Genomic DNA, 27,302 nt, shown 5'->3' on the forward strand with positions numbered 1-27,302 from the left:
GCCGGGCGGTGCCACCTGTGCCAGGTGTGCCACCAAACGCCACCAAACGTCCCCAACCCCCACAGTGTCCCTTATCTGTCCCTTATCAAAGTCCGGACCCCGCCCTGGCAGCGGCCGGAACTGGGGGGGCCCCCGGGCTATAAAGGGACCCTGGTGGCACCTCTGTCACCTCTGTCACCTTTGTCACCGCTGCCGCCATGGCGTTTGTGCCCCCACCCGGGTACCAGCCCTCCTACAACCCGGTGGGTACCCCCGGAATGGGGCTGGGGGCGCCCCGAAAATGGGGGGGGAGGGGTCTGTGGGATATTTGGGGTCCCCGTCACCCTGGTGGGGACATCTGGGCACCTCGACACCCCAAAAATGAGGGGGAAAGGGTCTGGGGGGGGTCCCTGTCACCCCAAAAATGAGGGGAAGGGTTTGGGGGGGTCCCTGTCACCCTCCCAGTGACATTTGGGGTCCCTGTCACCCCAGAAAGTGGGGAGAGTTTGGGGTCCCTTTGTCCCCCCAGTGAAAAAGGAGGGAAAAAACGAGGGTTTGGGGGGTCTCTGGGACATTTCGGGGTCCCTGTCACCCTGGTGGGGACATTTGGGGTCCCTGTCACCCCAAAAACGGGGGGAGGGGTTTGGGGGGTCTCTGGGACATTTTGGGGTCCCTGTCCCCCTGGTGGGGACATTTGGGGACCCCCTGACCCCCCCTTTGTCCCCCCCAGCCCCTGCCCTACGTGGCCCCCGTGCCCGGGGGGCTCCGGCCTGGCATGGCCGTGTACGTGCAGGGGGTGGTGACCCCCCAGCCCGACTGGTAATGCTGGGCTGAACTGGGATAAACTGGGAGGGACTGGGGGGAATTTGGGACATTTAGGGGGGGATTTGGGGTACTGGGGGGCACTGGGAGGGAATTGGGGGGCACTGGGAGGGCACTGGGAGGGGATTGGGGACATTGGGGGATTTGGGGACATTTGGGGGTTTTTGGGGGGGATTTGGGGCACTGGGGGGGCACTGGGAGGGCACTGGGAGGGGATTGGGGACATTGGGGGGGATTTGGGGACATTTAGGGGAGGGATTTGGGGTACTGGGGGGCACTGGGAGCCACTGGGAGCCACTGGGAGGGACTGGAGGGCACGGGGACACTGGGGCACTGGGAGGGAATTGGGGACATTGGGAGGGGACTGGGGAGACCTTGGGGACACTGGGGGGACACTGGGAGGACACCTGAACCTGGTTGGGGTGGGGGTCTCGGGGGACACTGAGGTGAACCTGAAGTGACACTGAGGTGACACTGGGTGACACTGGGTGACACTGAGGTGAACGGTGACACTGGGTGACACTGGGTGACACTGAGGTGACACTGAAGTGACACTGAGGTGACACTGGGTGACACTGAGTGACACTGAGGTGACACTGGGTGACACTGAGTGACCCTGAGGTGACACTGAGGTGAACCTGACACTGGGTGACACTGGGTGACACTGAGGTGACACTGGGTGACACTGAGGTGACACTGAGGTGACACTGAGGTGACCCTGAGGTGACACTGGGTGACACTGGATGACCCTGAGGTGACCCTGAGGTGACCCTGAGGTGACACAGGTGTCCCTGCTGTCCCCAGGTTCCGCGTTAACCTGGCCACGGGGCCCCAGGAGGAGGCGGACGTGGCCCTGCACGTCAATGCCCGGTTTGGGGCGGGGGTCTCGGTGCTCAACAGCCGCCGGGGGGGGCACTGGGGGGACGAGCAGAGGCGGGACCTGCACCCCCTGTGCCCGGGGGGACCCTTCGAGATGGTCATCAGCGTCACCCCCGAGGGGTACCGGGTATGGGGAGGGGTCCCTGGGGGATTTGGGATCCTCAAGGGGGGATTTGGGGTCCTTAAGGGGGGATTTGGGGTCACTCGGGAGAGATTTGGGGTCGTTAGGAGGGGATTTAGGGGGTTCTTGGGGTGGCCAAGGGGGGATTTGGGGTCCTTTGGGGGGATTTGGGGGGTTTGAGAGGTTTTGGGGTCCTTAGAAGGGGATTTGGGGGATGGGGGACCCTTCGAGATGGTCATCAGCGTCACCGCCGAGGGGTACCGGGTATGGGGAGGGGGCTTTGGGGGCTTTGGGATCCTCAAGGGGGATTTGGGATCCTCAAGGGGGGTTTGGGGTCCTTTTGGGGGGATTTGGGGGGTTTGAGGTCATTGGAGGGAGATTTGGGGTCCTTAGGGGGAGATTTTGGGGGGTTCGGGGTCCCTAAGGGGATGGGGGGACCCTTCGAGATGGTCATCAGTGTCACCCCGAGGGGTACCGGGTATGGGGAGGGGGCTTTGGGGGCTTTGGGATCCTCAAGGGGGGATTTGGGGTCCTTTGGGGGGATTTGGGGGTTTGAGAGGTTTTGGGGTCCTTAGAGGGGATTTGGTGGGTGGGGACCCTTCGAGATGGTCATCAGCCGGCCCCGGGGTACTGGTATGTGGGGCTTTGGGGTTTTCTAAGGGGGATTTGGGATCCTCAAGGGGGTTTGGGGGTCCTTTGGGGGATTTGGGGGTTTGAGGTCATTGGAGGGATTTGGGGTCCTCAGGAATTGGGGATTTGGGGTTGGGGGGGGCCCTTCGTGGTAGGGGGGATTTTGGGGTGGCCATTTAGGGGTGGGGCTTTGGGGTCCCAAGGGGTTGGGGTACCTTTGGGGGATTCTTGGGGTTTTGGGGTATTTGGGGTCCCCAAGGGGTATTTATGGGGGGGGCTTTGGGGGTTTTTGTGTATGGGTTTTTGGGTAGGGATTTCTGGATGGGTATTTGGGGTGTCCCAGGTATATTTGGGGTGTCCCAGGTGTATTTGGGGTCCCTGGGGGTGCGTTTGGGGTATTTTGGGGTATCCCAGGGATATTTTGGGGTCCCAGTTGGATATTTGGGGTATCCCAGGGATATTTTGGGGTCCCAGTTGGATATTTGGGGTGTCCCAGGGATATTTGAGGATTGCTGGGTGTACTCGGGGTTCCTGGGGGTGCGTTTGGGGTATTTTGGGGTCCCTGACCCCCTTTTCTCCCCCCGCCACGCCAGGTCCTGGTGAACGGAACTTTCTACGAGGAGTTCCCGCACCGGCTGCCCCCGGAGCAGGTGACGGCCGTGAACGTGGACGGGGACCTGGAGCTGCACTCGGCCTCGGTGCTGGGCGGAGGGGTGAGACCCTAAAAACACATTGAACCCCAAAATCTGCACCCTAAAAATCAGCCCTGCACCCTAAATCTAAACCTGGACCCCAAAAACCGCCCTTAAAATCATCCTTGTGCCCCCAAAACGGCCCCCAAAACACACCTGGAACCCCCGTTACCTGGAGCTGCACTCGGCCTCGGTGCTGGGTGGAGGGGTGAGACCCTAAAAACGCCCTGCACCCCAAAAACCTGCACCCTAAAAACAGCCCTGGACCCTAAAACCAACCCCTGACCCCAAAAATCTGTCCTTAAAATCATCCTTGTGCCCCTAAAACGCCCCCAAAACGGCCCCAAAACACACCTGGAACCCCCGTTACCTGGAGCTGCACTTCGGCCTCGGTGCTGGGCGGAGGGGTGAGACCCTAAAAACGCCCTGCACCCCAAAAACCGCGCCTTAAAAACAGCCCTGGACCCCAAAATTCCACCCCCGGAACCCCAAATTTCCACTCCCGGACCCCCCACCCTTGCACCCTAAAATTCCACTCCTGGACCCCAAAGCCACTCCTGGACCCCAAAATTCCTCCCCTCGATCCCAAAATTCCGCCCTGCACCCCAAAATTCCTCTCCCGAACCCCAAAATTCCCCCCTGCACCCCAAAATTCCACCACCCGACCCCAAAATTTCAAATCTGGACCCCAAAATTCCACCCCTGCACCCCAAAACCGCTCTGACGCCCCCTCTTCCCTTACAGGGAGCGTTTCCCCCGCGCGTCCCGGTGAGTCTGGGGGTCCCCAGGTGGATTTTGGGGGGTCCCAGATGGGTTTGGGGGATCCCCAGGTGATTTTTGGGGTCCCCAGGTGGGTTTGAGGGATCCCCAGGTGGACTTTGAGTTTCCCAGATGATTTTGGGCTCCCCAGGTGATTTTTGGGGTCCCATAAGGATTTTGGGGTCCCCAGGTGATTTTGTAGGGTCCCATAAGGATTTTGGGGGTCCCCAGGTGGATTTTTGGGGTCCCCAGGTGATTTTGTAGGGTCCCATAAGGATTTTGGGGGTCCCCGGGTTTTGGGGTCCCCGGGTGAATTTAGGTGGTCCCCAGGTGCATTTTGAGTTTCCCAGGTGAATTTTTGGGAGTCCCAGCTGGATTTAGGGGATCCCCATGGATTCTGGGGGTCCCCAGGCGGATTTTGAGTTTCCCAGGTGAATTTTGGGGGTCCCCAGAAGATTTTGGGGTCCCCCTGACCTGTGTTTCCCCCCCTCAGGACGCCCCCCAGGTCACCCCCATCTACCCCGACTGTAACCTGCCGGTAAGTGGGGAGGGGTCCCCCAAATTCACCAAAACCCCAAAATTCACCCCTTCCCCATCGGGGGGGTCCCTGGGGGGGGTTCCCCAGGTGCGACCCCCATTTGACCCCAAATTGTGCCCCACAGGTGATGCAGCAGCCCCCCACCCTCCACCCGGTGAGTTTGGGGGTTTGGGGGTCCTGGGGGGTTTTGGGGGCGACTCAAGAGGGGATTTGGGGGTTTGGGGTGGCTCAAGGGGGATTTGGGGTGGTTTGAGGGGGGATTTGGGCGTCCTGGGGGGATTTGGGGGTTTGGGGTGGGTTAAGGGGGGATTTGGGGGTCCAGGGGGGTTTTGGGGTGACTCAAGAGGGGATTTGGGGGTTTTGGGGTGGGATTCGGAGGATTTGGGGGTCCAGGAAGGTTTTGGGGTATTTGGGGTGCTCAGGGTGGGATTTGGGGGTCCCAGGGGGTTTTGGAGGGTACAGGGTAGGATTTGAGGGGGTCCGGGGGAGGTTTGGGGGCTCTGAGGGTGGGATTTGGGTTCTGGGGGATTTGTTGGGATTTGGGAGGTCCTGGGGGGGTCTCACCCCACTCTGAGCCCCCCCTTTGTGCCCCCCAGCCCGTCCCCTTCATTGCCACCATCCCGGGGGGGCTGATCCCCAAAAAAACCATCATCATCAAGGGCTTCGTCCCCCACCACGCCAACAGGTACTGGGGACCCCCCAAAGACCCCTCCCCAAAATCCCCCTGGCCCCCCCAAAGCTGCCCATGTCCCCAAAACTCCCCTGTGGCATCTCCCAGGATCCCAAAATCCGCCCCAGGACCCCAAAATCTTCCCAGCTTTGACCTGCCCTGACCCTGAATCCCCCATCACCACCTCAGGACCCCCAAACACCCCAAAATCCCCCACAAATTCCCCCCCAAACCCCATGAAATCCCCCCAAACACCCCAAAATCCTGCCTAAGCCCCCCTGTCACCATTCCAGGACCCCCAAATCCTCCCCAAATCCCAAAATCCCCCCACAAACACCCCCAAATGCCCCCCAAACCCCCCCCTAAAGACACAAACACCCCAAAATTCACCCCCGAACCCCCCCCGGTTCCACATCAACCTGCAGGTGGGCCCTGTGGGGGGACGTGGTGCTGCACCTGAATCGCTCCAAACACCCCCAAACACCCCAAAATCCCCCAAAATCCCCTCCCAAACCCCCCTGTCACAACCCCAGGATCCCCAAATCCCCCCAAAACACCCCAAATCCCCCCCAAACAGTCCAAAATGCCCCCCAAAAATCCCCCAAACACCCCAAAATCCCCTCTCAACCCCCCCGTCACAACCCCAGGATCCCCAAATCCCCCCCAAACACCCCAAATCCCCCCAAAACACCCCAAATCCCCCCCCCAACAGTCCAAAATTCCTCCCCCCAAACAGTCCAAAATCCCCCCCAAAACCTTCCAAAATGCCCCCCAATGCCCCCAAACACCCCAAACCCCCCCCGAAAATGCCCCCGAACCCCCCCAGGTTCCACATCAACCTGCGGGCGGGCCCTGGGGGGGACGTGGTGCTGCACCTGAACCCGAGGATGGACGAGGGCGACGCCGTGGTCCGGAATTCCTTCCTGGGGGGCGGCTGGGGCCACGAGGAGAGGGACATCGGCTGCTGCAGCCCCTTCCAGCGCGGCCGCTACTTCGACGTGAGCGGGGGTTTGGGGTCCGGGGGGGCTTGGGAGGGGGTTTGGGGTCATGGGGAGGGGAGCAGGAGGGGATTTGGGGGCCTCAGAGGGGTTTGGGGTCATGGGGAGGGGAGCAGGAGGGGGGATGGGGCCCAGAGGGGTTTGGGGTCATGGGGAGGGGAGCAGGAGGGGATTTGGGGTCATGGGGAGGGGAGCAGGAGGGGGTTTGGGGTCATGGGGAGGGGGCACAGGGTGGGATTTGGGGGTCCCTCAGGGGTTTGGGGGTCATGGGGAGGGGGCACAGGGTGGGGTTTGGGGTCATGGGGAGGGGCACAGGGGTGGGATTTGGGGGCCTCAGAGGGGTTTGGGGTCATGGGGAGGGGGCACAGGGTGGGATTTGGGGGCCTCAGAGGGGTTTGGGGTCATGGGGAGGGGGCACAGGGTGGGATTTGGGGTCATGGGGAGGGGGCACAGGGTGGGATTTGGGGGCCTCAGAGGGGTTTGGGGTCATGGGGAGGGGGCACAGGGTGGGATTTGGGGTCACTCAGAGGTGTCTCTGGGGTCATGGGGCAGTGGGGTCACAGGGTGGGATTTGGGGGCCCTGGGGAGGGGGGTCACCGGGGTGGGGATTTTGGGGTCCTTAGGTATTTGGGGGTTTGGGGTGATTTTGAGGGTCACGAGGGGATTTGGGGGCTCTGGGGGGCTTTGGGGGGTCATGGGGGGGGCCCAGGGGTGGATTTGTGGGTCTCTGAGGTGACTTGGGGGTCCGGTGACTCTGGGGGTCTCTGGGGTGACTTTGGGGGTCTCTGGGGCACTTTGAGGGTCCCTGGTGTGATTTTGAGGGTCTCTGAGGTGACAGTTGTCCCCGTTCCCTCCAGCTGTCAATCCGCTGTGGGAACCATCGCTTCAAGGTGTTCGTTGAGGGGCAGCCGCTCTTCGATTTCCACCACCGGGTGCCAGCCGGGCCCCACGTGGACGTGCTGGAGATCGAGGGCGATGTGGTCCTGTCCTATGTCCATTTCTGACCCACAAGTGTCCTGTCACTGCCCCATAAGTGCCCTGGAACAGCCCCGTGACTGCCCTGTAATTGCCCCATAACTGCCCCATAATTGCCCCATAAATGTCCTCCTCAAATGCCCCCCAATTATCCTCTCCCGACACTGACCTCAATAAAGCTGTTCCTGCCTGCTCCGGCTCGGGAGACTTGAGGGGAAAATGGGTAGGGAAGGTGAGGGGAAAAGAGGGAAATGTGAGGGGAAAAGAGAGAGAAAAGTGAGAGAGAAAGGGGCGGGAAAACGTGAGGGGAGAGGAGGGCGGGAAAACGTGAGGGGAGAGGAGGGCGGGAAAACGTGAGGGGAGAGGAGGGGCGGGAATCGTGAGGGGAGAAAAGGGCGGGAATCATGACAGGAGAAGAGAGAAATGTGAGGGGGAAAGGGAGGAAAATGTGAGGGGAAAAGGGGAGGAAATGTGAGGGGAAGGGGAAAAGAGAAAGGAAGAGGGAGAGGGGGGGGGAGAGAGAAAGAGGGGGAGAGAGGGGGGAGAGGGGGAGGGAGAAGGGGAAAGGGGGGGAAAGGAGGGGAGAGGGAGAGAGGGGGAGGGGAAAAGGGGGGGGAAAGGAGGGGAGGGGGAAATGTGAGGGGAGAAGAGAGAGAAATATGAGGGGAAAAGAGAGAGAAATGTGAAGGGAGAAAAAAGTTGGAATCATGAGGGGAAAAAAGGGTGGGAAAGGTGAGGGGAAAAGAGAGGGAAACGTGATGGGAACAAAGAGGGAAATGTGAGGGGAAAAGGCCAGGAGAAAATGCAGAAAATGTGAGGGGGAAAAAATAAGTGAGGGAAAAAGGGTGGGAAGGGGGAGAGAAAAAAGGATGGGGAACATAGGGGAAAATCAACACAACTTAGGGACCCTGCACTCACATTTTACCACAAAAGTATTCCTTCCATCACTTATAGATCACCTCAGGTTTTACAACCCCACAATTTTTCTGACCCATACAAAAAAAATCACCTCAATTTTACCCCCAAAATGTCCCTTCCCAACGACCCCATTTTTATCTCAAAATGGTCATTTTCTCCCCTAAAGATTGGCTATACCTGGGGGAAAAGCGAGGAAAAACTCCAGGATCCCAAAGGTTGTTTTTTTCCAGCAATATTTTAATTACAGGACAAAGAAGCTGCTACGTGAATATATATTTATATAATAAATCCGTAAAGTTATAAAGGAAACCGGAATTTTCTGCTTCCCATCAAAATTTTCCAGGATCAGGCGCTGTATTAGGTGGATTTCTCATAATTTTCCTCATTGTTTCTCTTAATTTTTAATACTTTTCTACAGTTCTCCTTATTTCTCTCGATTTTTCTCCTTACTCTTCTTTATTTATCATTATTTTCCCAAATTTTTTCTGTATTCCTCCAGATTTCTCTATGATTTTCCTCATTCCTCTCCTATTTTTTCCACATTTTTCATTTCTCTTTATTTTTTTTCCTAATTTTCCATCTCCCTCCACATTTTTCCTCCTAATTTTTTCCACGCTTCGCATTTCTCGCCTTTTTTCCCTATTCCCCCCTTATTTCCCCCTTTTTTTTTTTTTTTGGTCCACAAAACGCTGCTCCGAGGTGGGAATGTGAGTGAAAAACCTAAAAAAAAACCCCTAAAACCCCGAATTTTTCCCCATAAATTACGTGAGAAGCGGGGGAAACGTGAGGGGAGAGGGAACCCTCGGGCTGCGCCGCTGATCCCGTGGAAAATAGCAGGAATTTCTCTTTTTTCCCCTCTCTCTTTCTGTGTCTCGTTACCAAAAATAACCATTTCCGGGCGCTGCCAGGCCCCGCGGGAGGCGGAACCCGAGGAAAAGTGGGAATCGCATCCCGAAATATCCCAACATCAATCAACTGTTGCATAGTAGGAGGCGGGGGGGGGTCGGGGATCCGGGATCCCTCAGGGATCCTGAGGGATCTGGGACTGTTGGGGATCCAGGACCGTCGGGAATCCTTGGGGGTCCTGGGGGACCCTCAGGGACCGTCAGGGATCCGGGATCCTCCAAGGTCTGGGACCACCGGGGATCCGGGATCCTCAGGGATCCCCAGAGATCCAGGATCATCTGGGATCCTCCAGGGATCCGGGACCCTCAGGGACCATCAGGGATCTGGGATCCTTGGGGATCCCGGGGGACCCTCAGGGATCCGGGACCGTTGGGGACGGTCGGGGATCCGGGATCCTGAGGGCCCTCGGGGATCCTGGGGGATCTGGGACTGTTGGAAATCTGGGATCCTCAAGGATCCTGGGGCACCCCTGGGGACCCTCAGGGATCCGGGACCATCAGGGATCCAGGATCTGGGATCCCCGGGAATCCTGGGGGATCCTCAGGGCTCCAGGACCATTGGGGACCATCAGGGATCCGGGACCCTTGGGGCTCCTGGGGGACCCGGGGCTGCGGGGGACCTGGGATCCTGGGGGATCCCGAGGGATCCTGCGGGATCTCGAGGAGCCCGGGCCCCGCTCAGAGGTCGCTCTCGCCGTAGAGCGCCGTGGAGAAGGATTTGTAGTCCAGGGCGCCGGGGACGCCGTCGGGGCCGGGGTAGGGCGCCATGCGCGCGATGCAGTACTCGGCCTGCGCCGCCGGCAGCTCCCGGCGCAGCTCCGCCGCCGTGATGTAGTTCTGGGGATGGACGGGGGGGGAAATGGGGAAAAACAGGGGTAAACGGGAAAAATGGGGAGAAATGGGAAAATGGGGGAAGAATGGGGGAAAAACGGGGGTTAACCAAGCCCCAGTGTCAGTGATCCCACCAGCGGAATGACAAACTCTGAAAAAGTGGTCCCCAAATCCTGCCTTGGTCTTAATCCCTAAATCCCACCCTCAGTTCCCAAATCTCACCATGTAATTCTGCTGTGTCCTTCCCAAACCCCACTGCCCCCTTCCCAAACCATCCCAGAACCACCCCAGACCCCCCAGGACCACCCCAGACCCCCCAGAACCACCCCAGACCCCCCAGAACCATCCCAAACCCCCTGCCCCATTCCAAACCCCCAGAACCACCCCAAACCCCCCAACCACCCCAGACCCCCAGAACAATCCCAGACCCCCCAGAACCACCCCAGACCCCCCAGAACCACTCCAGACCCCCCAGAACCATCCCAGACCCCCCAGAACCACCCCAACCCCCAATTCCCAAACCCCCAGACCACCCCGACCCCCAGAACTCCCACCCCAGAACTCCCCCAGCCACGACCAATCACCCCGACCCCCAAAACCCAGACTCCCAGACACCCAAACCCCCGAACCCCCCGCCCCCAGAACCCCACCACACCCAACCCCCCAGAATCCCAAATGCCCCAGCATTCCCAGACCCAGCCATCCCAAACCCCCCAGAACCACCCCAGACCCCCAGAACCACCAGCCCCCAGAACCACCAAACCCAGACCGCCCACCCCCAAAGAACCACCAACCAGACCAACTCAGCCATTAGCAAACCAATCACACAACCCCCCAGACCCAACACACCCCATCAACCAACCCACACCAAGCTCGTGCCCACCTTGTCCCCGGCCAGCACGCGGAAGCTGTTGATGACCTGCTCGGCCGTGGCCGTGTCCGTGGTTTCCCGGGACATGAAGTCGATGAAGGCCTGGAAGGTGACGCTGCCGCTGCCGTTGGGATCCACCACGGCCATGATCCGCTGGAACTCCGCGTCGCCCTGCGGGGACAGCGCGGTCAGGGATCCTGCTGCTTCCCCAGCTGTTCCAGAACCTTCTCCCAGGGAATTCTGGAGCTTTCCCCACGGTTCCTGGGGTTCCGCAGCCCTTCCTCCTCCCCCCACAGGGATGGGATGGAAAAAGGAGGAAAAAAGGAGGAAAAAAGGATGGAAAAAGGAGGAAAAAAGGAGGAAAAAGGAGGAAAAAAGGAGGAAAAAAGGAGGAAAAAAGGATGGAAAAAGGAGGAAAAAAGGAGGAAAAAGGAGGAAAAAAGGAGGAAAAAGGAGGAAAAAGGATGGAAAAAGGAGGAAAAAAGGAGGAAAAAAGGAGGAAAAGGAAGGGAAAAGGAGGAAAAAGGAGGAAAAAGGAGGAAAAAGGAGGGAAAAAAGGATGGAAAAAGGATGGAAAAGGAAGGAAAAAGGAGGAGAAAAAGGAGGAAAAAAGGATGGAAAAGGAGGAAAAAAAGGAGGAAAAAGGGATGAAAAAAGGAGGAAAAAGGAAAAAAAAGGATGGAAAAAGGAGGAAAAAAAGGAGGAAAAAAGGAGGAAAAAGGAGGAAAAAAGGAGGAAAAAAGGATGGAAAAAGGAGGAAAAAAGGAGGAAAAAGGAGGAAAAAGGAGGAAAAAGGATGGAAAAAGGAGGAAAAAAGGAGGAAAAAGGAGGAAAAAGGATGGAAAAAGGAGGAAAAAAGGAGGAAAAAAGGATGGAAAAAGGAGGAAAAAAGGAGGAAAAAAGGAGGAAAAAAGGATGAGAAAAGGATGGAAAAAGGAGAAAATAAAAGGTGAAAAAGCAGGAAAAGGAGGAGGTTACCAGGCTGGATCCTGCAGAGCACAGCAGGGCGCGGAAGTCGTTGGAGTCCGTGCGGCGCTTGGGCTGCCGGGAGGAAGGGGAGAGGAAGAGGAGGAGGAAGAGGGAAAGGGAGGAGGAAGAGGGAGAGGGAGAGAAAAAGCAGAGAATCCATTAGAGGAGAAAACCGGCTCAGAAAAGGATGAAAAGGAAGGGAGGAAGGGAAGGAGGAAGGAAGGATGGAAAGGGAGGAAAGGAAAAAGGAGAGAAGGAATTTTGGAAGGAAGGAATTTAGGAAGGAGGGAATGTAGGAAGGAATGTAGGAAGGAATTTAGGAAGGAATTTAGGAATTTAGGAAGGAAGGAATTTAGGAATTTAGGAAGGAATTTAGGAATTTAGGAATTTAGGAATTCAGGAAGGAATTTAGGAATTTAGGAATTTAGGAATTTAGGAATTTAGGAATTTAGGAATTTAGGAAGGAAGGAAGGAAGGAAGGAAGGAAGGAAGGAAGGAAGGAAGGAAGGAAGGAAGGAAGGAAGGAAGGATGAGGATGAGGATGAGGAAGAGGAGGAAGCAGGCAGTACCTGCCGGTCGTTCTCCACGTCGTAGCCCAGGCTGATCAAACAGGCCTTGAACTCCTCGGGGCCCAGGGCACCGCCGTGGTCCTGAGCAAACACAGAAGAAATGGGGGAAATGAGGGAAAACAGGAGCAGCTCCCCCATTCCAGGGGGGATCCCAAATCCCCCAGATCCCCCAGATCCCCCAGGATCCCCGACCTTGTCGAAGTGGTTGAAGGAGGCGCGGAACTCCTGCATCTGCTCCTGGCTGATGCCCTTGGCGTCGCGGGTCAGGATCTGGTTCTCCACCTCGTTGATGGTTCGGGCGATCGTGGTCAGCAGCTGCTCCCAGCCCACGCGCAGGTGCTGCAGCACAGGGATGGGGCAGGGAGGGGAAAAAGGATCACCCTGAGCACCACGGGAGGGATCCAGGGCCCACTGAGCACCACGGGAGGGATCCAGGGCCCACAGGATCACCCTGAGAGGGATCCAGGGCCCAAAGGATCACCCTGAGCACCTTGGGAGGGATCCAGGGCCCAAAGGATCACCCTGAGCACCACGGGAGGGATCCAGGGCCCAAAGGATCACCCTGAGCACCTTGGGAGGGATCCAGGGCCCAAAGGATCACCCTGAGCACCCTGGGAGGGATCCGGGGCCCAAAGGATCACCCTGAGCACCTTGGGAGGATCCAGGGCCCAAAGGATCACCCTGAGCACCTTGGGAGGGATCCAGGGCCCAAAGGATCACCCTGAGCACCTTGGGAAGGATCCGGGGCCCAAAGGATCACCCTGAGCACCCTGGGAGGGATCCAGGGCCCAAGGGATCACCCTGAGCACCTTGGCAGGGATCCAGGGCCCAAAGGATCACCCTGAGCACTTTGGGAGGGATCCAGGGCCCAAAGGATCACCCTGAGCACCTTGGGAGGGATCCAGGGCCCAAAGGATCACCCTGAGCACCTTGGGAGGGATCCAGGGCCCAAAGGATCACCCTAAGCACTTTGGGAGGGATCCAGGGCCCACTGAGCACCCTGATCCCAGTGGATCACCCCAAAGCACCATGGGAGGGATCCCAGGGCCCAAAGGATCAGGGCCCCTGCGCACCCTGGGAGGGACCGGGCCCAAAGCCCTCCCTGGGATCCCCCTGATCCCGTGGATCACCCCAATCCCCTGTGGGCGGATCCCAGCTGGAGACGGGCCTCCCCAGTCCCAGCCCCTTGGGACGACCCCAAACCCCTCCCAGGATCCCCCAAACCCCCTGGGATCCCCAAATCCCTGTGGGACCCCCTCACTCCCAAATCCCCACAGGTCCACAACCCCTTGGGACAACCCCGAATCCCCTCAGGATGACCCCAAAACCCCTCCGGACAACCCTGGATCTCCTCGGTGACCCCCAAACCCCTCAGGATGACCCCGAAGCCCTCGGGGTCCCACCTCCATGGTGTAGTTGGAGTGCTGGTTGTCGAAGATGAGCGCCTCCTGCACCAGCTGGTGCTGCTGCTCCAGCAGCTCCAGGTTGGGCTTGTACTCCACGATGTTCTGCTCGTACTCCTTCAGGTGGTTCAGCTGGTCCTCCAGGGTGCCGTTCATCTCGATGGAGATCCGCCCGATCTCCTGGGGACACCAGCGCAGGGGGTTCCATTGCAGAGCTGATCAATCCCAACGATCCCGGCCCTCCCGGCACCTCCCACCGGCTCCTCCTGGGGTGATCCCCAGGGTGATTCCACCATCTCCATCCCACCATCTCCACATCTCCATCTCCATCATCTCCATCATTCCACCATCTCCACCATCTCCACCATCCTACCATGTCACCATCCCATTATCCCTGTCTCCATCTCCACCATCCCACCATCCCCCCACCATCCTACCATCTCCATCATCTCCACCATATTCACCATCTCCACCCTCCCATCATCTCCATCATTCCACCATCTCCACCATCTCCACCCTATCCATGTTCACCATCCCACCACCTACACCATCTCCATCATCCCACCATCTCCACCATCCCACCACCTCCACCATCTCCATCATTCCACCATCCCACCATCTCCACCATCTTCACCCTATCCATGTCCACCATCCCATCATCTCCATCTCTACCCTCTCCACCATCCCACCCTCTCCAGCATCTCCACCATCTCAACCATTCCATCATCTCCACCATCCGCACCATCCCACGTCCACCATCCCACCATCCATCTCCATCTCCATTCCTGCCATCCCACCATCTCCACCCCAGTGCTCCCAGTATTCCCAGTTGCTGACCTCCATCTTGGTCTGGATCCAGGGCCCCACGCGGTTGGCCTGGCTCCCGAACTGCCTCCTCAGGTGCTCGTTGGAGTTCTGCCGGTTCTGCTCCTCCTGCAGCGCCTGGTCCCGCTTGGGCACCAACTGCTGCACCTGGGAATGGGGGAAATGGGGAAAAATGGCAAAGGGTGGGAAACGCTGCTGGGAAATTGGGGAAAAAATGGGAAAAGGGTGGGAAATGCTGCTGGGACTCTGGGAAACGCTGCTGGGAAACTGGGAAATTGGGAAAAAATGGCAAAGGGTGGGAAATCCTGCTGGGAAATTGGGGGAAAATGGGAAAAGGGTGGGAAATGCTGCTGGGAAATCGGGGAAAAAATGGGAAAAGGGTGGGAAATGCTGCTGGGAAACCGGGAAAAAATGGGAAAAGGGTGGGAAAGGCTGCTGGGAAACCGGGGAAAAATGGGAAAAGGGTGGGAAACGCTGCTGGGAAACTGGGAAAATGGGAAAAATGGAAAAGGGTGGGAAACCTGCTGGGAAACTGGGGAAAAATGGGAAAAGGGTGGGAAACGCTGCTGGGAAATCAGGAAAAATGGGAAAAAATGGCAAAGGGTGGGAAATCCTGCTGGGAAATTGGGGGAAAATGGGAAAAGGGTGGGAAATGCTGCTGGGACTCTGGGAAACGCTGCTGGGAAACTGGGAAATTGGGGAAAATGGGAAAAGGGTGGGAAATGCTGCTGGGAAATCGGGGAAAAAATGGGAAAAGGGTGGGAAACCCTGCTGGGAAACTGGGAAATTGGGGAAAAAATGGGAAAAGGGTGGGAAACCCTGCTGGGAAACTGGGAAACCCTACTGGGAAACTGGGAAATTGGGGAAAAAATGGGAAAAGGGTGGGAAACCCTACTGGGAAACTAGGAAACCCTACTGGGAAACTGGGAAACGCTGCTGGGAAACTGGGAAATTGGGGAAAAATGGGAAAAGGGTGGGAAATGCTGCTGGGAAATCAGGAAAAATGGGAAAGGGGTGGGAAATCCTACTGGGAAACCAGGAAAAACAGGAGAGAGGTGGGAAACCCTACTGGAAACTGGGAAACCCTGCTGGGAAACTGAGAAATTGGGAAAAATGGGAAAAGTGGGAGGGAAACCCCGCTGGGAAATCAGGAAAACCGGGAAACGGATGGGAAACCCTGTTGGGAAACTGAGAAATTGGGAAAAACGGGAAAGGGGTGGGAAACCCTGCTGGGAAATCTGGAAAAACGGGAAAGGGGTGGGAAACCCTGCTGGGAAATCAGGAAAAACAGGAAAGGGATGGGAAACCCTGCTGGGAAATCAGGAAAAACAGGAAAGGGGTGGGAAACCCTGCTGGGAAATCAGGAAAAACAGGAAAGGGGTGGGAAACCCTGCTGGGAAAGGGGGAAAATTGCAGGAGAAAGGGGGAAAACCGCAGGGAAATGGGAGAAACGCCAGGAGAAGCGGCCAAAAGGGAGGGCAGGGTGGAAAGGCCGGGCTCCGCACCCGCTCCCACTTGGAGTTGATGACCTGGGCCGTGACCGAGGTGTAGGGGTTGCTGGCGGGCAGCTGCAGCCCGTGCAGCTCCGCCAGGCGCTGCGCCTCGCCCTGGATGCCCAGGATGGCCTCCCGCTCCCGGTCGGCGTCGCCCAGCGTCGACTTGAACTGCTCGTGCGCCGCGATCAGGCCCTGGGGGACGGATGATTCCTCGGAATTACTGCTCAGGCTTGTTCCGCAGAATTATTCCCCGTGGAATTGTTCCGCAGAGTTATCCCGCAGAATTATTGCTCAGATTTATTCCACGGGGCTGTTCCACTGAATAATTCCTCAGAATTATCCCACAGAATTGTTCCACAGATTTATTCCTCAGAATTGTTCCACGGAATAATTTCATGGAATTGTTCCACAGAAAATAATAATTCCACTGAATAATTCCACAGAATAATAATGCCACTGAATTATTCCACAGAATAATAATTCCACAGACTTATTCCACAGACTAATTCCAGAGACTAATTCCACAGAATAACTCCTCAGAATTATCCCACAGAATTGTTACACAGATTTATTCCTCAGAATTGTTCCACAGAATAATTCCACTGAATAATAATTCCACTGAATAATAATTCCACTGAATTATTCCACAGAATAATAATTCCACAGACTTACTCCACAGACTAATTCCAGAGACTAATTCCACAGAATAACTCCTCAGAATTATCCCACAGAATTGTTCCCACAGAATTACTCCACGAAATTGTTTCACAGAATTATTCCACAGAATTCCTGAGAATTATTCCATAGAATAATTCCACAGAATCATTCCACAGGTTTATTCCATTGAATTATTCCCCAGAATAGTTCTACAGAACAATTCCACAGAATTATTCCACAGAATAATAATTCCACAGATTTAATTCCACAGAATTAGTCCACAGAATAGTTCCACAGAATTATTCCACAGAATTATTCCACAGAGTAATTCCACAAAATTATTCCACAAAATTATTGCACAGAATTATTCCTCAGAATTATTGCTCAGAACTGTTCCACAGAATTGTTCCGCAGAATAATTCCACAGAATTATTCCACAGAATTAATTCCATGGAGCAATTCCCCAGATTTATTCCACAGAATTATCCCACAGAGTAATTCCACAGAATAATTCCTCAGAATTCCAGGAATTGCATCTGGGAGCTGCTCAATCCCCAAACCTCCGTCCTCTACCACAAACTCAGCAATAAAACACCCAAACCCCACCAGAAACCACCCAGAAAATGTCTTTTTTTTTTTTAATTATTTTTGGGAGAGGAGCCTGGATCTGGGATCCCACCTGGATCTCCTCGATGGTGTGCACGATGAACATGTCCTGCAGGTCCTCCATGGCGCTCTCCATCCAGTTGTTGAAGGGCGCCGCGCGCTTGGCGTACTCCAGGTGCAGCTCGTCGATGGTCTCCAGCTGCTTCTCCATTTTCTGGGGACAGAAAACGCCAAAATTGGGATCAGGGATTGGGATCTGGGGTTGGGATCAGGGATTGGGATCAGGGATTGGGATCTGGGATTGGGATCTGGGAGCAGGTGCAGCTCGTCGATGGTTTCCGGCTGCTTCTCCATTTTCTGGGGACAGAAATGCTGGGATTGGGCTCAGGGGGGATCCAGGGGTGGGATCCAGGGGTGGGATCCGGGGTTGAGATCCAGGGTTGGGATCCCAGGAGTGTTTGGCATCGTGGGGAGGGCTGAGATCCAGGGTTGGGATCTGGGGCTGGGATCCAGGGCTGGGATCTGGGGCTGGTTGGGATCCTGGGATTGGTTGGGATCCTGGGCAGGGGGATCCCAGGGCTATTTGGGATCCAGGGTTGGGATCCAGGGCTGGGATCTGGGGCTGGTTGGGATCCTGGGATTGGTTGGGATCTGGGGTCGGGATCTGAGGTTTTTGGGGATCCCAGGGTGTTTGGGATCCAGGACCAGGATCTGGGGCTGTTTGGGATCCCCTCCCTCCCCACAGGATCCCCAGGCTGACCTCGAGGGCCTCGCGGCTGCTGTGGGTCAGCGAGCCCAGCAGGTCCCACTGGTCACGGATCCCAGGGTTGGGATCCAGGGGTTCACTGGGATCCGGGGTTGGGATCTGGGGTTGGGATCTGGGGTGGGATCTGGGGTTGGGATCTGGGGCTCTGGGGCTGTTTGGGATCCCCGGGACCAACCTCGAGGGCCTCGCGGCGGCTGTGGGTCAGCGAGCCCAGCAGGTCCCACTGGTCGCAGATCTTCTGGCACCGCGCGTTGACGCTCGGGGAGTCGTAGTAATCCAGCTCACTGGGGAAAAATGGGGGAAAATGGGGAGAAATGGGAGGGAAATGGGGAAAAATGGGGAAAAACGGGGGGGAAATGGGGAAAAACGGGGGAAATGGGGAAAAACGGGGGAAATGGGGAAAAATCGGAGGGAAATGGGGAGAAATGGGGGATGTTTTGGGTTCCCACACCTGAGCTCCTGGGTGATGGCTGCAATTTGCTTTTGGGGTCACTTTGGGGGTGATTTTGGGGTCCAGTCTGGGGTGGTTTTTTTGGGTTCCCATACTTGAGTTCCCGGGCGATGGCTGGGATCTGCTTTTGGGGTCACCCCAGGACACTTTGGGGATTATTTTGGGGTCCAATTTGGGGTGTTTTGGATTCACATACTTGAGTTCCTGGGCAATGATTTGGGTTTGCTTTGGGGTCCAATTTGGGGGGCATTTTGGGTTCCCATACTTGAGCTCCTGGGCGATGGCTGGAGTTTGTTTTTGGGGACACTTTGGGGGTTACTTTGGGGTCCAATTTGGGGCATTTTGGGGGTGGTTTGGGTTCCCATACTTGAGCTCCTGGGCGATGACTTGGATTTGCTTTTGGGGTCACTTTGGGGGTGATTTTGGGGTCCAGTTTGGGATGTTTTGGGGGCGGTTTGGGTTCCCATACTTGAGCTCCTGGGCAATGATTTGGGTTTGCTTTGGGGTCCAATTTGGGGGGCATTTTGGGTTCCCATACTTGAGCTCCTGGGCGATGGCTGGAGTTTGTTTTTGGGGACACTTTGGGGGTTACTTTGGGGTCCAATTTGGGGTATTTTGGGGGTGGTTTGGGCTCCCATACTTGAGCTCCTGGGCGATGGCCGCGATCTGCTCCACCCGGTCCTGGTGCGCCGCCAGGTCCGACTCGAAGGCCTCGTGCTTGCGGAGCAGCGCCCGCACCTGGGCCAGGGAGGCCGTGCCCGAGTCCCGGTCCCGCAGGGCCACCTCCTTACCTGGGCACAGGTGGGGGGACATGCCTGTGTCACCCCTGTGCCACCTCCTTACCTGGGCACAGGTGTGGGGACATCCCTGACACCCCTAAACCCACCCTGTGCCATCCCCTGTGCCACCTCCTTACCTGGGCACAGGTGTGGGGACATCCCTGAGACCCCTAAACCCTGCCTGTGCCATCCCTGAGACCCCAAAACCCTGCCTGTGTCACCCCTCTGCCACCTCCTTACCTGGGCACAGGTGTGGGGACATCCCTGAGACCCCTAAACCCACCCTGTGCCACCCCCCCACCTTCCATTCCGCGCAGGGGTGGGACACCCTAAATCTCTGTCACCCCCAATTCCATTCCCTGTTCCCCAAATCCCTCCCCTGAACCCCAAATCCCCCCCTTGCTCCCCAAATCCCTCCCCTGCTCCCCCAGACCCCTCCCCACCCTTCACCTTCCGTCCACCCCTCGTGGATCGAGGCTTTCTGCCGGAATTTCTCGGCCAGGTGATCGAGGCGCTCCAGGCGCCGCAGCTCCGTCAGCAGCCACTCCTCGTGTCCCTTCTCAGCCTGTTCCAGGCGCTGCCAGCCTGCCCCGATGTCCTGGGGACCCCAAAAACGTCCAAGGTCACCCCAAAAACCCCCAGGGTCACCCCAAAAACCCCCACGGTCACCCCAAAAATCCCCAGGGTCACCCCAAAACCCCTGGCACAGGTGACCCCACTCCTCGTGTCCCTTCTCGGCCTCTTCCAGGCACTGCCAGCCTGCCCCGATGTCCTGGGGACCCCAAAAACCCTCAGAGCCACCCCAAAACTGTCCAGGGTAACCCCAAAACCTCTCAGAGCCACCCCAAAACCCCTCAGTCACCCCAAAACCCCCTCAGAGTCACCCCAAAAACCCCTCAGGGTTACCCCAAGGTGGATTTGACCCCCTGAGAAGCCCCAAATCCCAACCCAGGACCCCGAAGACCCCAGACCCACTGAGACCATCCTGCCCTGGGGCAGATTTGGGGCAGTTTAGGGTGGATTTGGGGCAGTTTAGGGTGGATTTGAGGCAGTTTAGGCTGGATTTAAGCCCCCCCAGGACCCCAAAGCCCCCAGATCATCCTGCCCCCAGAAGGCCAAGGCAGATTTGGGGCTAAGGCAGATTTGGGGCAGTTTAGGGTGGGTTTAGGACCCCGAAGCCCCGAGACCCACCGAGACCATCCTGCCCTCGGAGGGCATGAAGGCGGGCCGGCCGCTGAGGCGCAGTTTGGTCTGCAGGGTGTTGAAGTTGATCTCCAGCTGACATTTCTCCTGCACCTTGGGGGGTTTGTGCACCCGGCGGTACTCGCGGAAATCCTCCAGCTTCTGCTGCATGGCCGGGATGGTCTTCTGGGGGTCCCGGGCCTCCAGCCAGGGGATGGTGCGCTGGATCCAGGCCAGCAGCTGGGGGGACATGGATTTGGGGTTTGGGATGGGGTTTGGGGTGTGGGATGGGGTTTGGGGTGTGGGATGGGGTGTGGGATGGGGTTTGGGGTGTGGGATGGGGTTTGGGGTGTGGGATCAGGTGTGGGATGGGGTTTGGGATGGTTTCTGGGGGTCCCGGCTCCAGCCAGGGGATGCGCTGTGTGCGATCCACGCCAGCAGCTGGGGACATGGTTTTGGGGTGTGGGGTGGGGTTTGGGGTGGGGTTTGGGGTGTGGGGTGTGGGATGGGGTGTGGGATGGGGTTTGGGGTGTGGGATGGGGTTTGGGATTGGTTTTGGGGTTTGGGATGGGGTTTGGGGTGTGGGATGGGGTTTGGGGTGTGGGATGGGGTTTGGGATGGGGTTTGGGGTGTGGGATGGGGTTTGGGATTGGTTTTGGGGTTTGGGATGGGGTTTGGGGTGTGGGATGGGGTTTGGGGTGTGGGATGGGGTGTGGGATGGGGTTTGGGGTGTGGGATCAGGTGTGGGATGGGGTTTGGGATGGTCTTCTGGGGGTCCCAGGCCTCCAGCCAGGGGATGGTGCGCTGGATCCACGCCAGCAGCTGGGGGGACATGGATTTGGGGTGTGGGGTGGGGTTTGGGATGGGGTTTGGGGTTTGGGATGGGGTTTGGGGTGTGGGATGGGGTGTGGGATGGGGTTTGGGGTGTGGGATGGGGTTTGGGGTGTGGGATGGGGTTTGGGATTGGTTTTGGGGTTTGGGATGGGGTTTGGGGTGTGGGATGGGGTTTGGGATTGGTTTTGGGGTGTGGGATGGGGCTGGATCCATGCCAGCAGCTGGGGGAACAGGGACTGCGGATGTGGGAGGGGGATTTGGGGTGTTTTTGGGGTGTTTTTGGGGTTTTTCCCCCTTACATCCCAAGCCAGGCGCTCACAGTGATCCATGGGGGGATTTGGGGTGTTTTTGGGGTGATTTTGGGGTGTTTTTGGGGAGGATTTGGGGTGTTTTTGGGGGTGGTTTTGTGGTGTTTTTGGGGTGTTTTTGGGGTGTTTTTGGGGTGTTTTTGGGGGTGTTTTTGGGGTGTTTCCCCCTTACATCCAAGGCCAGGCACTCACAGTGATCCATAGGGGATTTGGGGTGTTTTTGGGGTGTTTTTGGGGGTGTTTTTGGGGGTGTTTTTGGGGTGTTTTGGGGGTGTTTTTGGGGGTGTTTTTGGGGTGTTTTTGGGGGGTGTTTTTGGGGTGTTTTGGGGGTGTTTTTGGGGTGTTTTTGGGGTGTTTTTGGGGTGTTTCCCCCCTTACATCCGAGGCCAGGCGCTCGTAGTCCTCCATGAGCTGCTCGTTCTCCTGGTTCACGGCCAGAACTTTGCAGATCCGATTGGCGGCCGTCTCCGCCTGCGGGAATTCGGGAATTCGGGAATTTGGGAATTCGGGAATTTGGGGATATGGAGATATGGGAATATGGGAATTTGGGAATATGGGATTGGGAATTTGGGACTGGGAATATGAGAATGGGAATTTGGGAATATGGGATTGGGAATTTGGGACTGGGAATATGAGAATATGGGATTGGGAATATGGGAATATGGGAATATGGGAATTTGGGAAAATGGGAATATGGGAAAATGGGAATATGGGATTGGGTATTTGGGATTGGGAATTTGAGATTGGGAATATGGGAACGGGAAATGGGGTCAGGGACACCCCCGGCCCCAGGGAAAGAGGCAGAGGGAAGAGGAAGAAAAAAGGAAGAAAGAACAGAAAGGAGGAGGAAAGTGCGAGAAAAAAGGAGGAAAAAGGGAAAGTGAAGGAAAAATAAAGGGGAAAAGAAGGAGGAAAAAGTATAAATAGGAGGAAAAAAGAGAGGGAAAGGAATGGGAAAATTGGGAGAAAACAGGGAAAACAAAAAAAGTTTGAAGGAAAGAAAGGGGAAAGAAAGGAGGGGAAAAATAGGGAAAAAAGAGGAAAAAATAGGGAAAAAAAGGGGGCAAATGGGAGAAAAGAGGGGAAAATTGGGAGAAAAGGGGAAAAAAAGGGAAAGAAAAAGAAAATAGAAGGAAGGGGAAATAAAAAGGAACCCCAGCCCTCAGTGGGTCTGATCCCAATCCCGACCCCGATCTGCCCCAGCAGGAGGAGGAGGAGGAGGCCGGGCTGGAGGTACCTGGGCGGGAGGCAGAGGAGGAATCCAGGAGGAGGAGGAGGAGGACGAAGAGGAACTGGGAAGGGCCGGGAGGAGGAAAATCCAGCGGCCGGGGGGGAAGGAAAGAAAGGAAATCAATGAGGGAAATCAATAAATCAAATAAAGGATGTGGGGGAGAGGGAGGGAAAGGAAAGGAATAAAGGGGAGAAGGAAAGGCAGAAAGGAGAAATGGAAAGGGATAAAGGGGAAAAATAAGGGAATGAAGGGGAAAAGGAAAGGCAGAAAGGAGAAATGGAAAGGGATAAAGGGGAAAAATAAGGGAATGAAGGGGAAAAGAAAAGGCAGAAAGGAGAAATGGAAAGGGATAAAGAGGATAAATAAGGGAATAAAAGGGAAAAGGAAGGGAAAAAAGGGAAAAGGAAGGGGATAAAGGAAAGGGAAAAGGAAGGGGATAAAAGAAGGGGAAAAAAGGGATAAAGGAAGGAAATAAAAGGGGAAAAGGAAAGGAATAAACAAAAGGGAAAAGGAAAGGGAAAAGGAAAGGAATAAAGGGAATGAGAAAGGGAATAAAAGAAAGGAGAAAAGGGATAAAGTAAAGGAAAAAGGAAAGGAATAAAATGCAAAAGGAAGGGAATAAAGGGCAAAAGGAAAGGGATAAAGGGAAGGGGAAAGGAAGGGGATAAAGAGGAAAAAGAAGGGAATAAAAAGGAAAAGGAAAGGGATAAAGGAAAGGGAAAAACAAGGGGAGAACGGGGAAAAGGAAAGGGATAAATAAAAGAAAAAAAGAAGGGAATAAAGGAAAGGAATGAGAAAAGGAACAAAGGAAGGGGGAAAAGGAAAGGGATAACAGAAAGGGGAAAAGGAAGGGAATAAAGGGGAAAAGGATAAAGAAAAGGCAAAAGGAAGGGAACAAAGGGCAAAATGGAAGGAATAAGGGGCAAAAGGAAAGGAAAAAAGGGCAAAAGGAAGGGAATAAAGACAGGGAATGAGGAAGGGAACACAGGAAGAACCCCGAGGAAAAGGCAGCGTGACCTCAGCGGAGCCAGGCCCCACTTCCCCCGTGCCCAGGCCAAGCAGAGCAGCAGCCAGGGCAGATCCCAGGCAGATCCCAGATCCCAGGCAGATCCCAGACCCTGAGCAGATCCCAGACCCCAGGGCAGGGCAGCAGGGCTCTCCGGGGCCGGGCTCACCTTCTGGGCCCCGGAGAAGGCGTGGTAGAAGCAGGACACGTAGGTCATGATGGCCTTCTCGTCGGGCCTCAGCGTGCCCACGATATCTGCCCGGGGAGAGCAGAGACAGCCACAGCTCCAGCAGCGTTCCCAGATCCCCAAAACGCTCCCAGCGCGGGCGGGAAGCGCTCCCCGGGGCCGGGATCCCCTCCCTGGGGTGGCTCATGGGGGGTTGGTCCTGCCTTGGCCACGTCCCTCAATCCCCCTGCCCGGATCTCACGTGGATTTCTCATGGATTTCCACGGGATCCCGTGGATTTCTATGAATTTCCCACGGATTCCTACAAATTCCCCACGGATTTCTGCGGGTTTCCATGGAATCCTGTGGATTTCCACTAACTTCCCATGGATTCCCATGGATTTCCCACGATTTCCCATGGATTTACCAGGGATTCCTACAAATTTCCCACGGGTTTCCGTGGGTTTCCCATGGAATCCGGTGGATTTCCCATCGACTTTCCATGGATTTTTATGGAATCCCACGGATTTCCAAGGATTCCCATTAATTTCCCATGGATTCCCATTAATTCTCCACGGATTTCCCATGGACTCCTGTGGATTTCCATGGATTGACTTCCCATTAATTCTTTATGGACTCCTGTGGATTTCCATGGATTGACTTCCGTGGATTTTTATGGAATCCCACGTATTTCCCTGGATTCCCATTAATTTCCCACGGATTTCCCATATATTCCCATGGATTTCCCATGGATTTTCCACGGATTCCCACGAATTTCCCAGGAATTTCCCAGAGTTTCAGGACCCCCAGGCAGGTTTAACCCCTCATGAGCCAGCCGGGGGCGGTCCCGGAGCCCCCCCGAGCGACAGCGGCCGCGGCTGCAAGAGAAGCGAGCGTGAGCGCGGAGAGGGAATTCCAGAGGGGAAAGTTCCAGAAGGGGCGGAGCCGGGAGGAAGATTCCGGAAGCTCCCGGTACCTTCTGGGCCCCGGAGAAGGCGTGGTAGAAGCTGGACACGTAGGTCATGATGGCCTTCTCGTCCGGCCGCGCCGTGTTCACGATGTCTGCGGGGAACCGCGGGGGTTAAACTGGGAGCAAACTGGGAGCAAACTGGGAATGACTGGGAGTGAACTGGGAGTCGAACTGGGAGTGAACTGGGAGCGAACTGGGAGTAAACTGGGAGCCTCTCCCAGCTGGAATTCTGCTCTGAGGGCCCCAAATCCTGGGGGATCCACCTGGATGGGATTGGGGCTGGATGGGGAAAATTTGGGGTTGGGTTGGGTGGCTCCAATGGGGGCTCCTGGAATTGTGGGGTCCTGGAAAATGAAATCCGAGAATTACGGGATCCTAGAAAAAGAGAATGCCAGGTTTGTGGGATGCTGGCATTGTGGGATCCTGGAAGTGTGGGATCCAAGAGTTGTGGAGTCCTGGAATTGTTGGGTCCTGGAAAATGAAATCCGAGAATTACGGGATCCTAGAAAAAGAAAATGTCAGATTTGTGGGATGCTGGAATTGTGGGATGCTGGAATTGTGGGGTCCTGGAATTGAAGGATCAAAGAGTCGTGGGGTCCTGGAGCTGTGGGATCAAAGAGTTGTGGGATCCTAGAATAATGAAACCGGAGAATTATGGGATCCTAGAAGAAGAAAATGTCAGATTTGTGGGATTCTAGAATTGTGGGGTCCTGGAATAATGAAATCCTGCAATTGTGGGATCCTAGAAAAAGGGAATGCCAGATCTACAGGATGCTGGAATTGTGGGGTCCTGGAATAACGAAATCTGAGAATTACGGGATCCTAGAAGAAGGGAATGCCAGATTTATGGGATGCTGGAATTGTGGGATTGTACAGCTGTGGAGTCCTGAGAGTTCTGCATCCCCGGAAGTACAGGATGACAAAATCAAACCATTTTGGAACCCTGAGCATCCCAAATCCTGGATAAATCCACCTGCACAGCTGGGAATTGGTGCTAAACAGGAGAAACCCAGGTTAAACCAGGGATCCTGCGAGGAAATGCCCCTCCAGGGCTGGAGGAGACCCCGGGATCCCCCGGATCCGGAATTCCACGCTTACCCTCGGCGTCCAGCATCTTGGGAATGTCCAGGTACTTCTCAGCCACCTCGAAGGCGTTGTTGAGGTTGGTGACAGGATCATCCTGGGGGCAGGAGAGGCTCCGTGGGTGGGAATTCCCCAATCCCCGGGTTTCCCAGGGGAGGGTTTGGGGTTTACCTTGCGCAGTTTGTCGTACTCGATCAGCTCCGGGCGGTGCCGGTGGATGAGGGCGTTGAAGGCCAGCCCGTCCTTCCAGCTGGGGGAAAATGGGGATCAGATCCCGGGAATCCGCGGGGAAAACCGGGATCAGATCATGGGAATATGCGGGGAAAGTGGGGATCGGGTCACGGGAATCCACGGGGAAAATGGGAGTGAGATCCTGGGAAACCATGGGGAAAATGGGGATCAGATCCCGGGAATCCACGGGGAAAATGGGAGCGAGATCCCGGGAATTCACAGAGAAAATGGGGATCAGATCATGGGAATCCGCAGGGAAAACCGGGATCAGATCATGGGAATATGTGGGGAAAGTGGGGATCGGGTCACGGGAATCCACAGGGAAAATAGGGATCAAATCCCGGGAATCCACGGGGAAAATGGGAATCAGATCCTGGGAAACCAAGGGGAAAATGGGGATTGGATCACAGGAATCCATGGGGAAAATTTGGGATCAGATCCTGGGAATCCACAGGGAAAATGGGGATCAGATCCCAGGAATCCGTGGGGAAAATGAGGATTCGATCACCGGACTGAGCGAAAGCCTGGCCTGGGGAAGCGCAGAGGAAGAGGGGGAGGAAGAGGCCAAGAGCCGAAGAGGAAGTTGAGAATTTGAGGAAGAGGAAGAGCCGCCCGGGGAAGGAGGAAGAGAAAGGGGAAGAAGGAGGAAGAGGAAGAAGGAAGGAGGAAGGAGGAAGAGGAAGGACCTGATGTGGAAGTTCTGGACGTTGACGTTCTTGTACGGAGCCGTTTTCCGCTGGCACCAGAGCAGGAGCCCCTCCTTGGCCGAGGTCTCTGCGGGAGCAGGAGCAGAGATTGGGGGATCCCGGGGGTGGATCCCGGGGGTGGATCCCGGGAGGGAATCCCACAGTCCCAGGAGCAGATCCCAGGTAGATCCCACAGTCCCAGGAGCAGATCCCACAATCCCAGGAACAAATCCTGGGGGTAGATCCCACAGTCCCAGGGGCAGATCCCAGGGTGGATACGACAATCTCAGGAGCAGATCCCGTGTGGATCCCCCAACCCCAGGAGCGGATCCCGTGTCCCATTACCTTCCACGGAGATGTCCTGGATGGCGAAGCGCAGGATGATCGTCCAGATCATGCCCAGCGTCATCTTGGCGTTCCCGTCCACAATCTCTGCGGGGAAAACACAGGGAATGGATTCCAGGTGGGAATTCTGCCCCAGGGAATGGATTCCAGG

The 27,302-nt window shown here is 56.1% G+C and overlaps 2 protein-coding genes across 2 annotated transcripts; one reads left to right on the forward strand and one right to left on the reverse strand.

Moving 5' to 3' along the window:
* The first annotated feature begins 186 nt into the window (after positions 1 to 186).
* On the forward strand, positions 187 to 7,211 carry LGALS4 (galectin 4). The gene is made up of 10 exons (XM_030970388.1): positions 187 to 242; positions 710 to 798; positions 1,606 to 1,807; positions 3,025 to 3,144; positions 3,868 to 3,891; positions 4,376 to 4,420; positions 4,545 to 4,574; positions 5,017 to 5,105; positions 5,917 to 6,088; positions 6,946 to 7,211. The coding sequence occupies exons 1-10, from the start codon at positions 198 to 200 to the stop codon at positions 7,090 to 7,092; spliced, it is 963 nt and encodes a 320-aa protein (XP_030826248.1). The 5' UTR covers positions 187 to 197; the 3' UTR covers positions 7,093 to 7,211.
* A 995-nt stretch (positions 7,212 to 8,206) lies between these two features.
* LOC115916676 (alpha-actinin-4) lies at positions 8,207 to 27,302 on the reverse strand. The gene is made up of 19 exons (XM_030970392.1): positions 27,152 to 27,302; positions 26,807 to 26,894; positions 26,061 to 26,139; positions 25,905 to 25,986; positions 23,840 to 23,925; positions 21,812 to 21,904; positions 20,301 to 20,531; positions 19,560 to 19,707; positions 18,971 to 19,121; positions 18,055 to 18,163; positions 17,187 to 17,327; positions 15,860 to 16,042; positions 14,367 to 14,501; positions 13,530 to 13,709; positions 12,319 to 12,465; positions 12,127 to 12,207; positions 11,567 to 11,629; positions 10,601 to 10,759; positions 8,207 to 9,723 (listed from the first exon to the last, which is right to left on the reverse strand). Exons 1-19 carry the CDS (start codon positions 27,213 to 27,215, stop codon positions 9,565 to 9,567), a joined length of 2,379 nt encoding a protein of 792 aa, XP_030826252.1. The 5' UTR covers positions 27,216 to 27,302; the 3' UTR covers positions 8,207 to 9,564.

Source organism: Camarhynchus parvulus, unplaced genomic scaffold (assembly GCF_901933205.1).
Source record: "Camarhynchus parvulus unplaced genomic scaffold, STF_HiC, whole genome shotgun sequence".
In the NCBI taxonomy this organism is placed as follows: Eukaryota; Metazoa; Chordata; class Aves; order Passeriformes; family Thraupidae; genus Camarhynchus; species Camarhynchus parvulus.

What these genes read in the sequence shown, in the direction of transcription:
- LGALS4 (XM_030970388.1), top strand. Translation starts at nt 198, where the DNA reads ATGGCGTTTGTGCCCCCACCCGGGTACCAGCCCTCCTACAACCCG. An exon ending in ACCAGCCCTCCTACAACCCG is followed by an intron (nt 243 to 709) that starts GTGGGTACCCCC and finishes TGTCCCCCCCAG; the next exon opens with CCCCTGCCCTACGTGGCCCC. An exon ending in GTGACCCCCCAGCCCGACTG is followed by an intron (nt 799 to 1,605) that starts GTAATGCTGGGC and finishes TGCTGTCCCCAG; the next exon opens with GTTCCGCGTTAACCTGGCCA.
- LOC115916676 (XM_030970392.1), bottom strand. Translation starts at nt 27,215, where the DNA reads ATGACGCTGGGCATGATCTGGACGATCATCCTGCGCTTCGCCATCCAG. An exon ending in GCCGCCGCGAGGCCCTCGAG is followed by an intron (nt 17,328 to 18,054) that starts GTTGGTCCCGGG and finishes TTCTGTCCCCAG; the next exon opens with AAAATGGAGAAGCAGCTGGA. An exon ending in GGATCCAGACCAAGATGGAG is followed by an intron (nt 13,710 to 14,366) that starts GTCAGCAACTGG and finishes TGGTGTCCCCAG; the next exon opens with GAGATCGGGCGGATCTCCAT.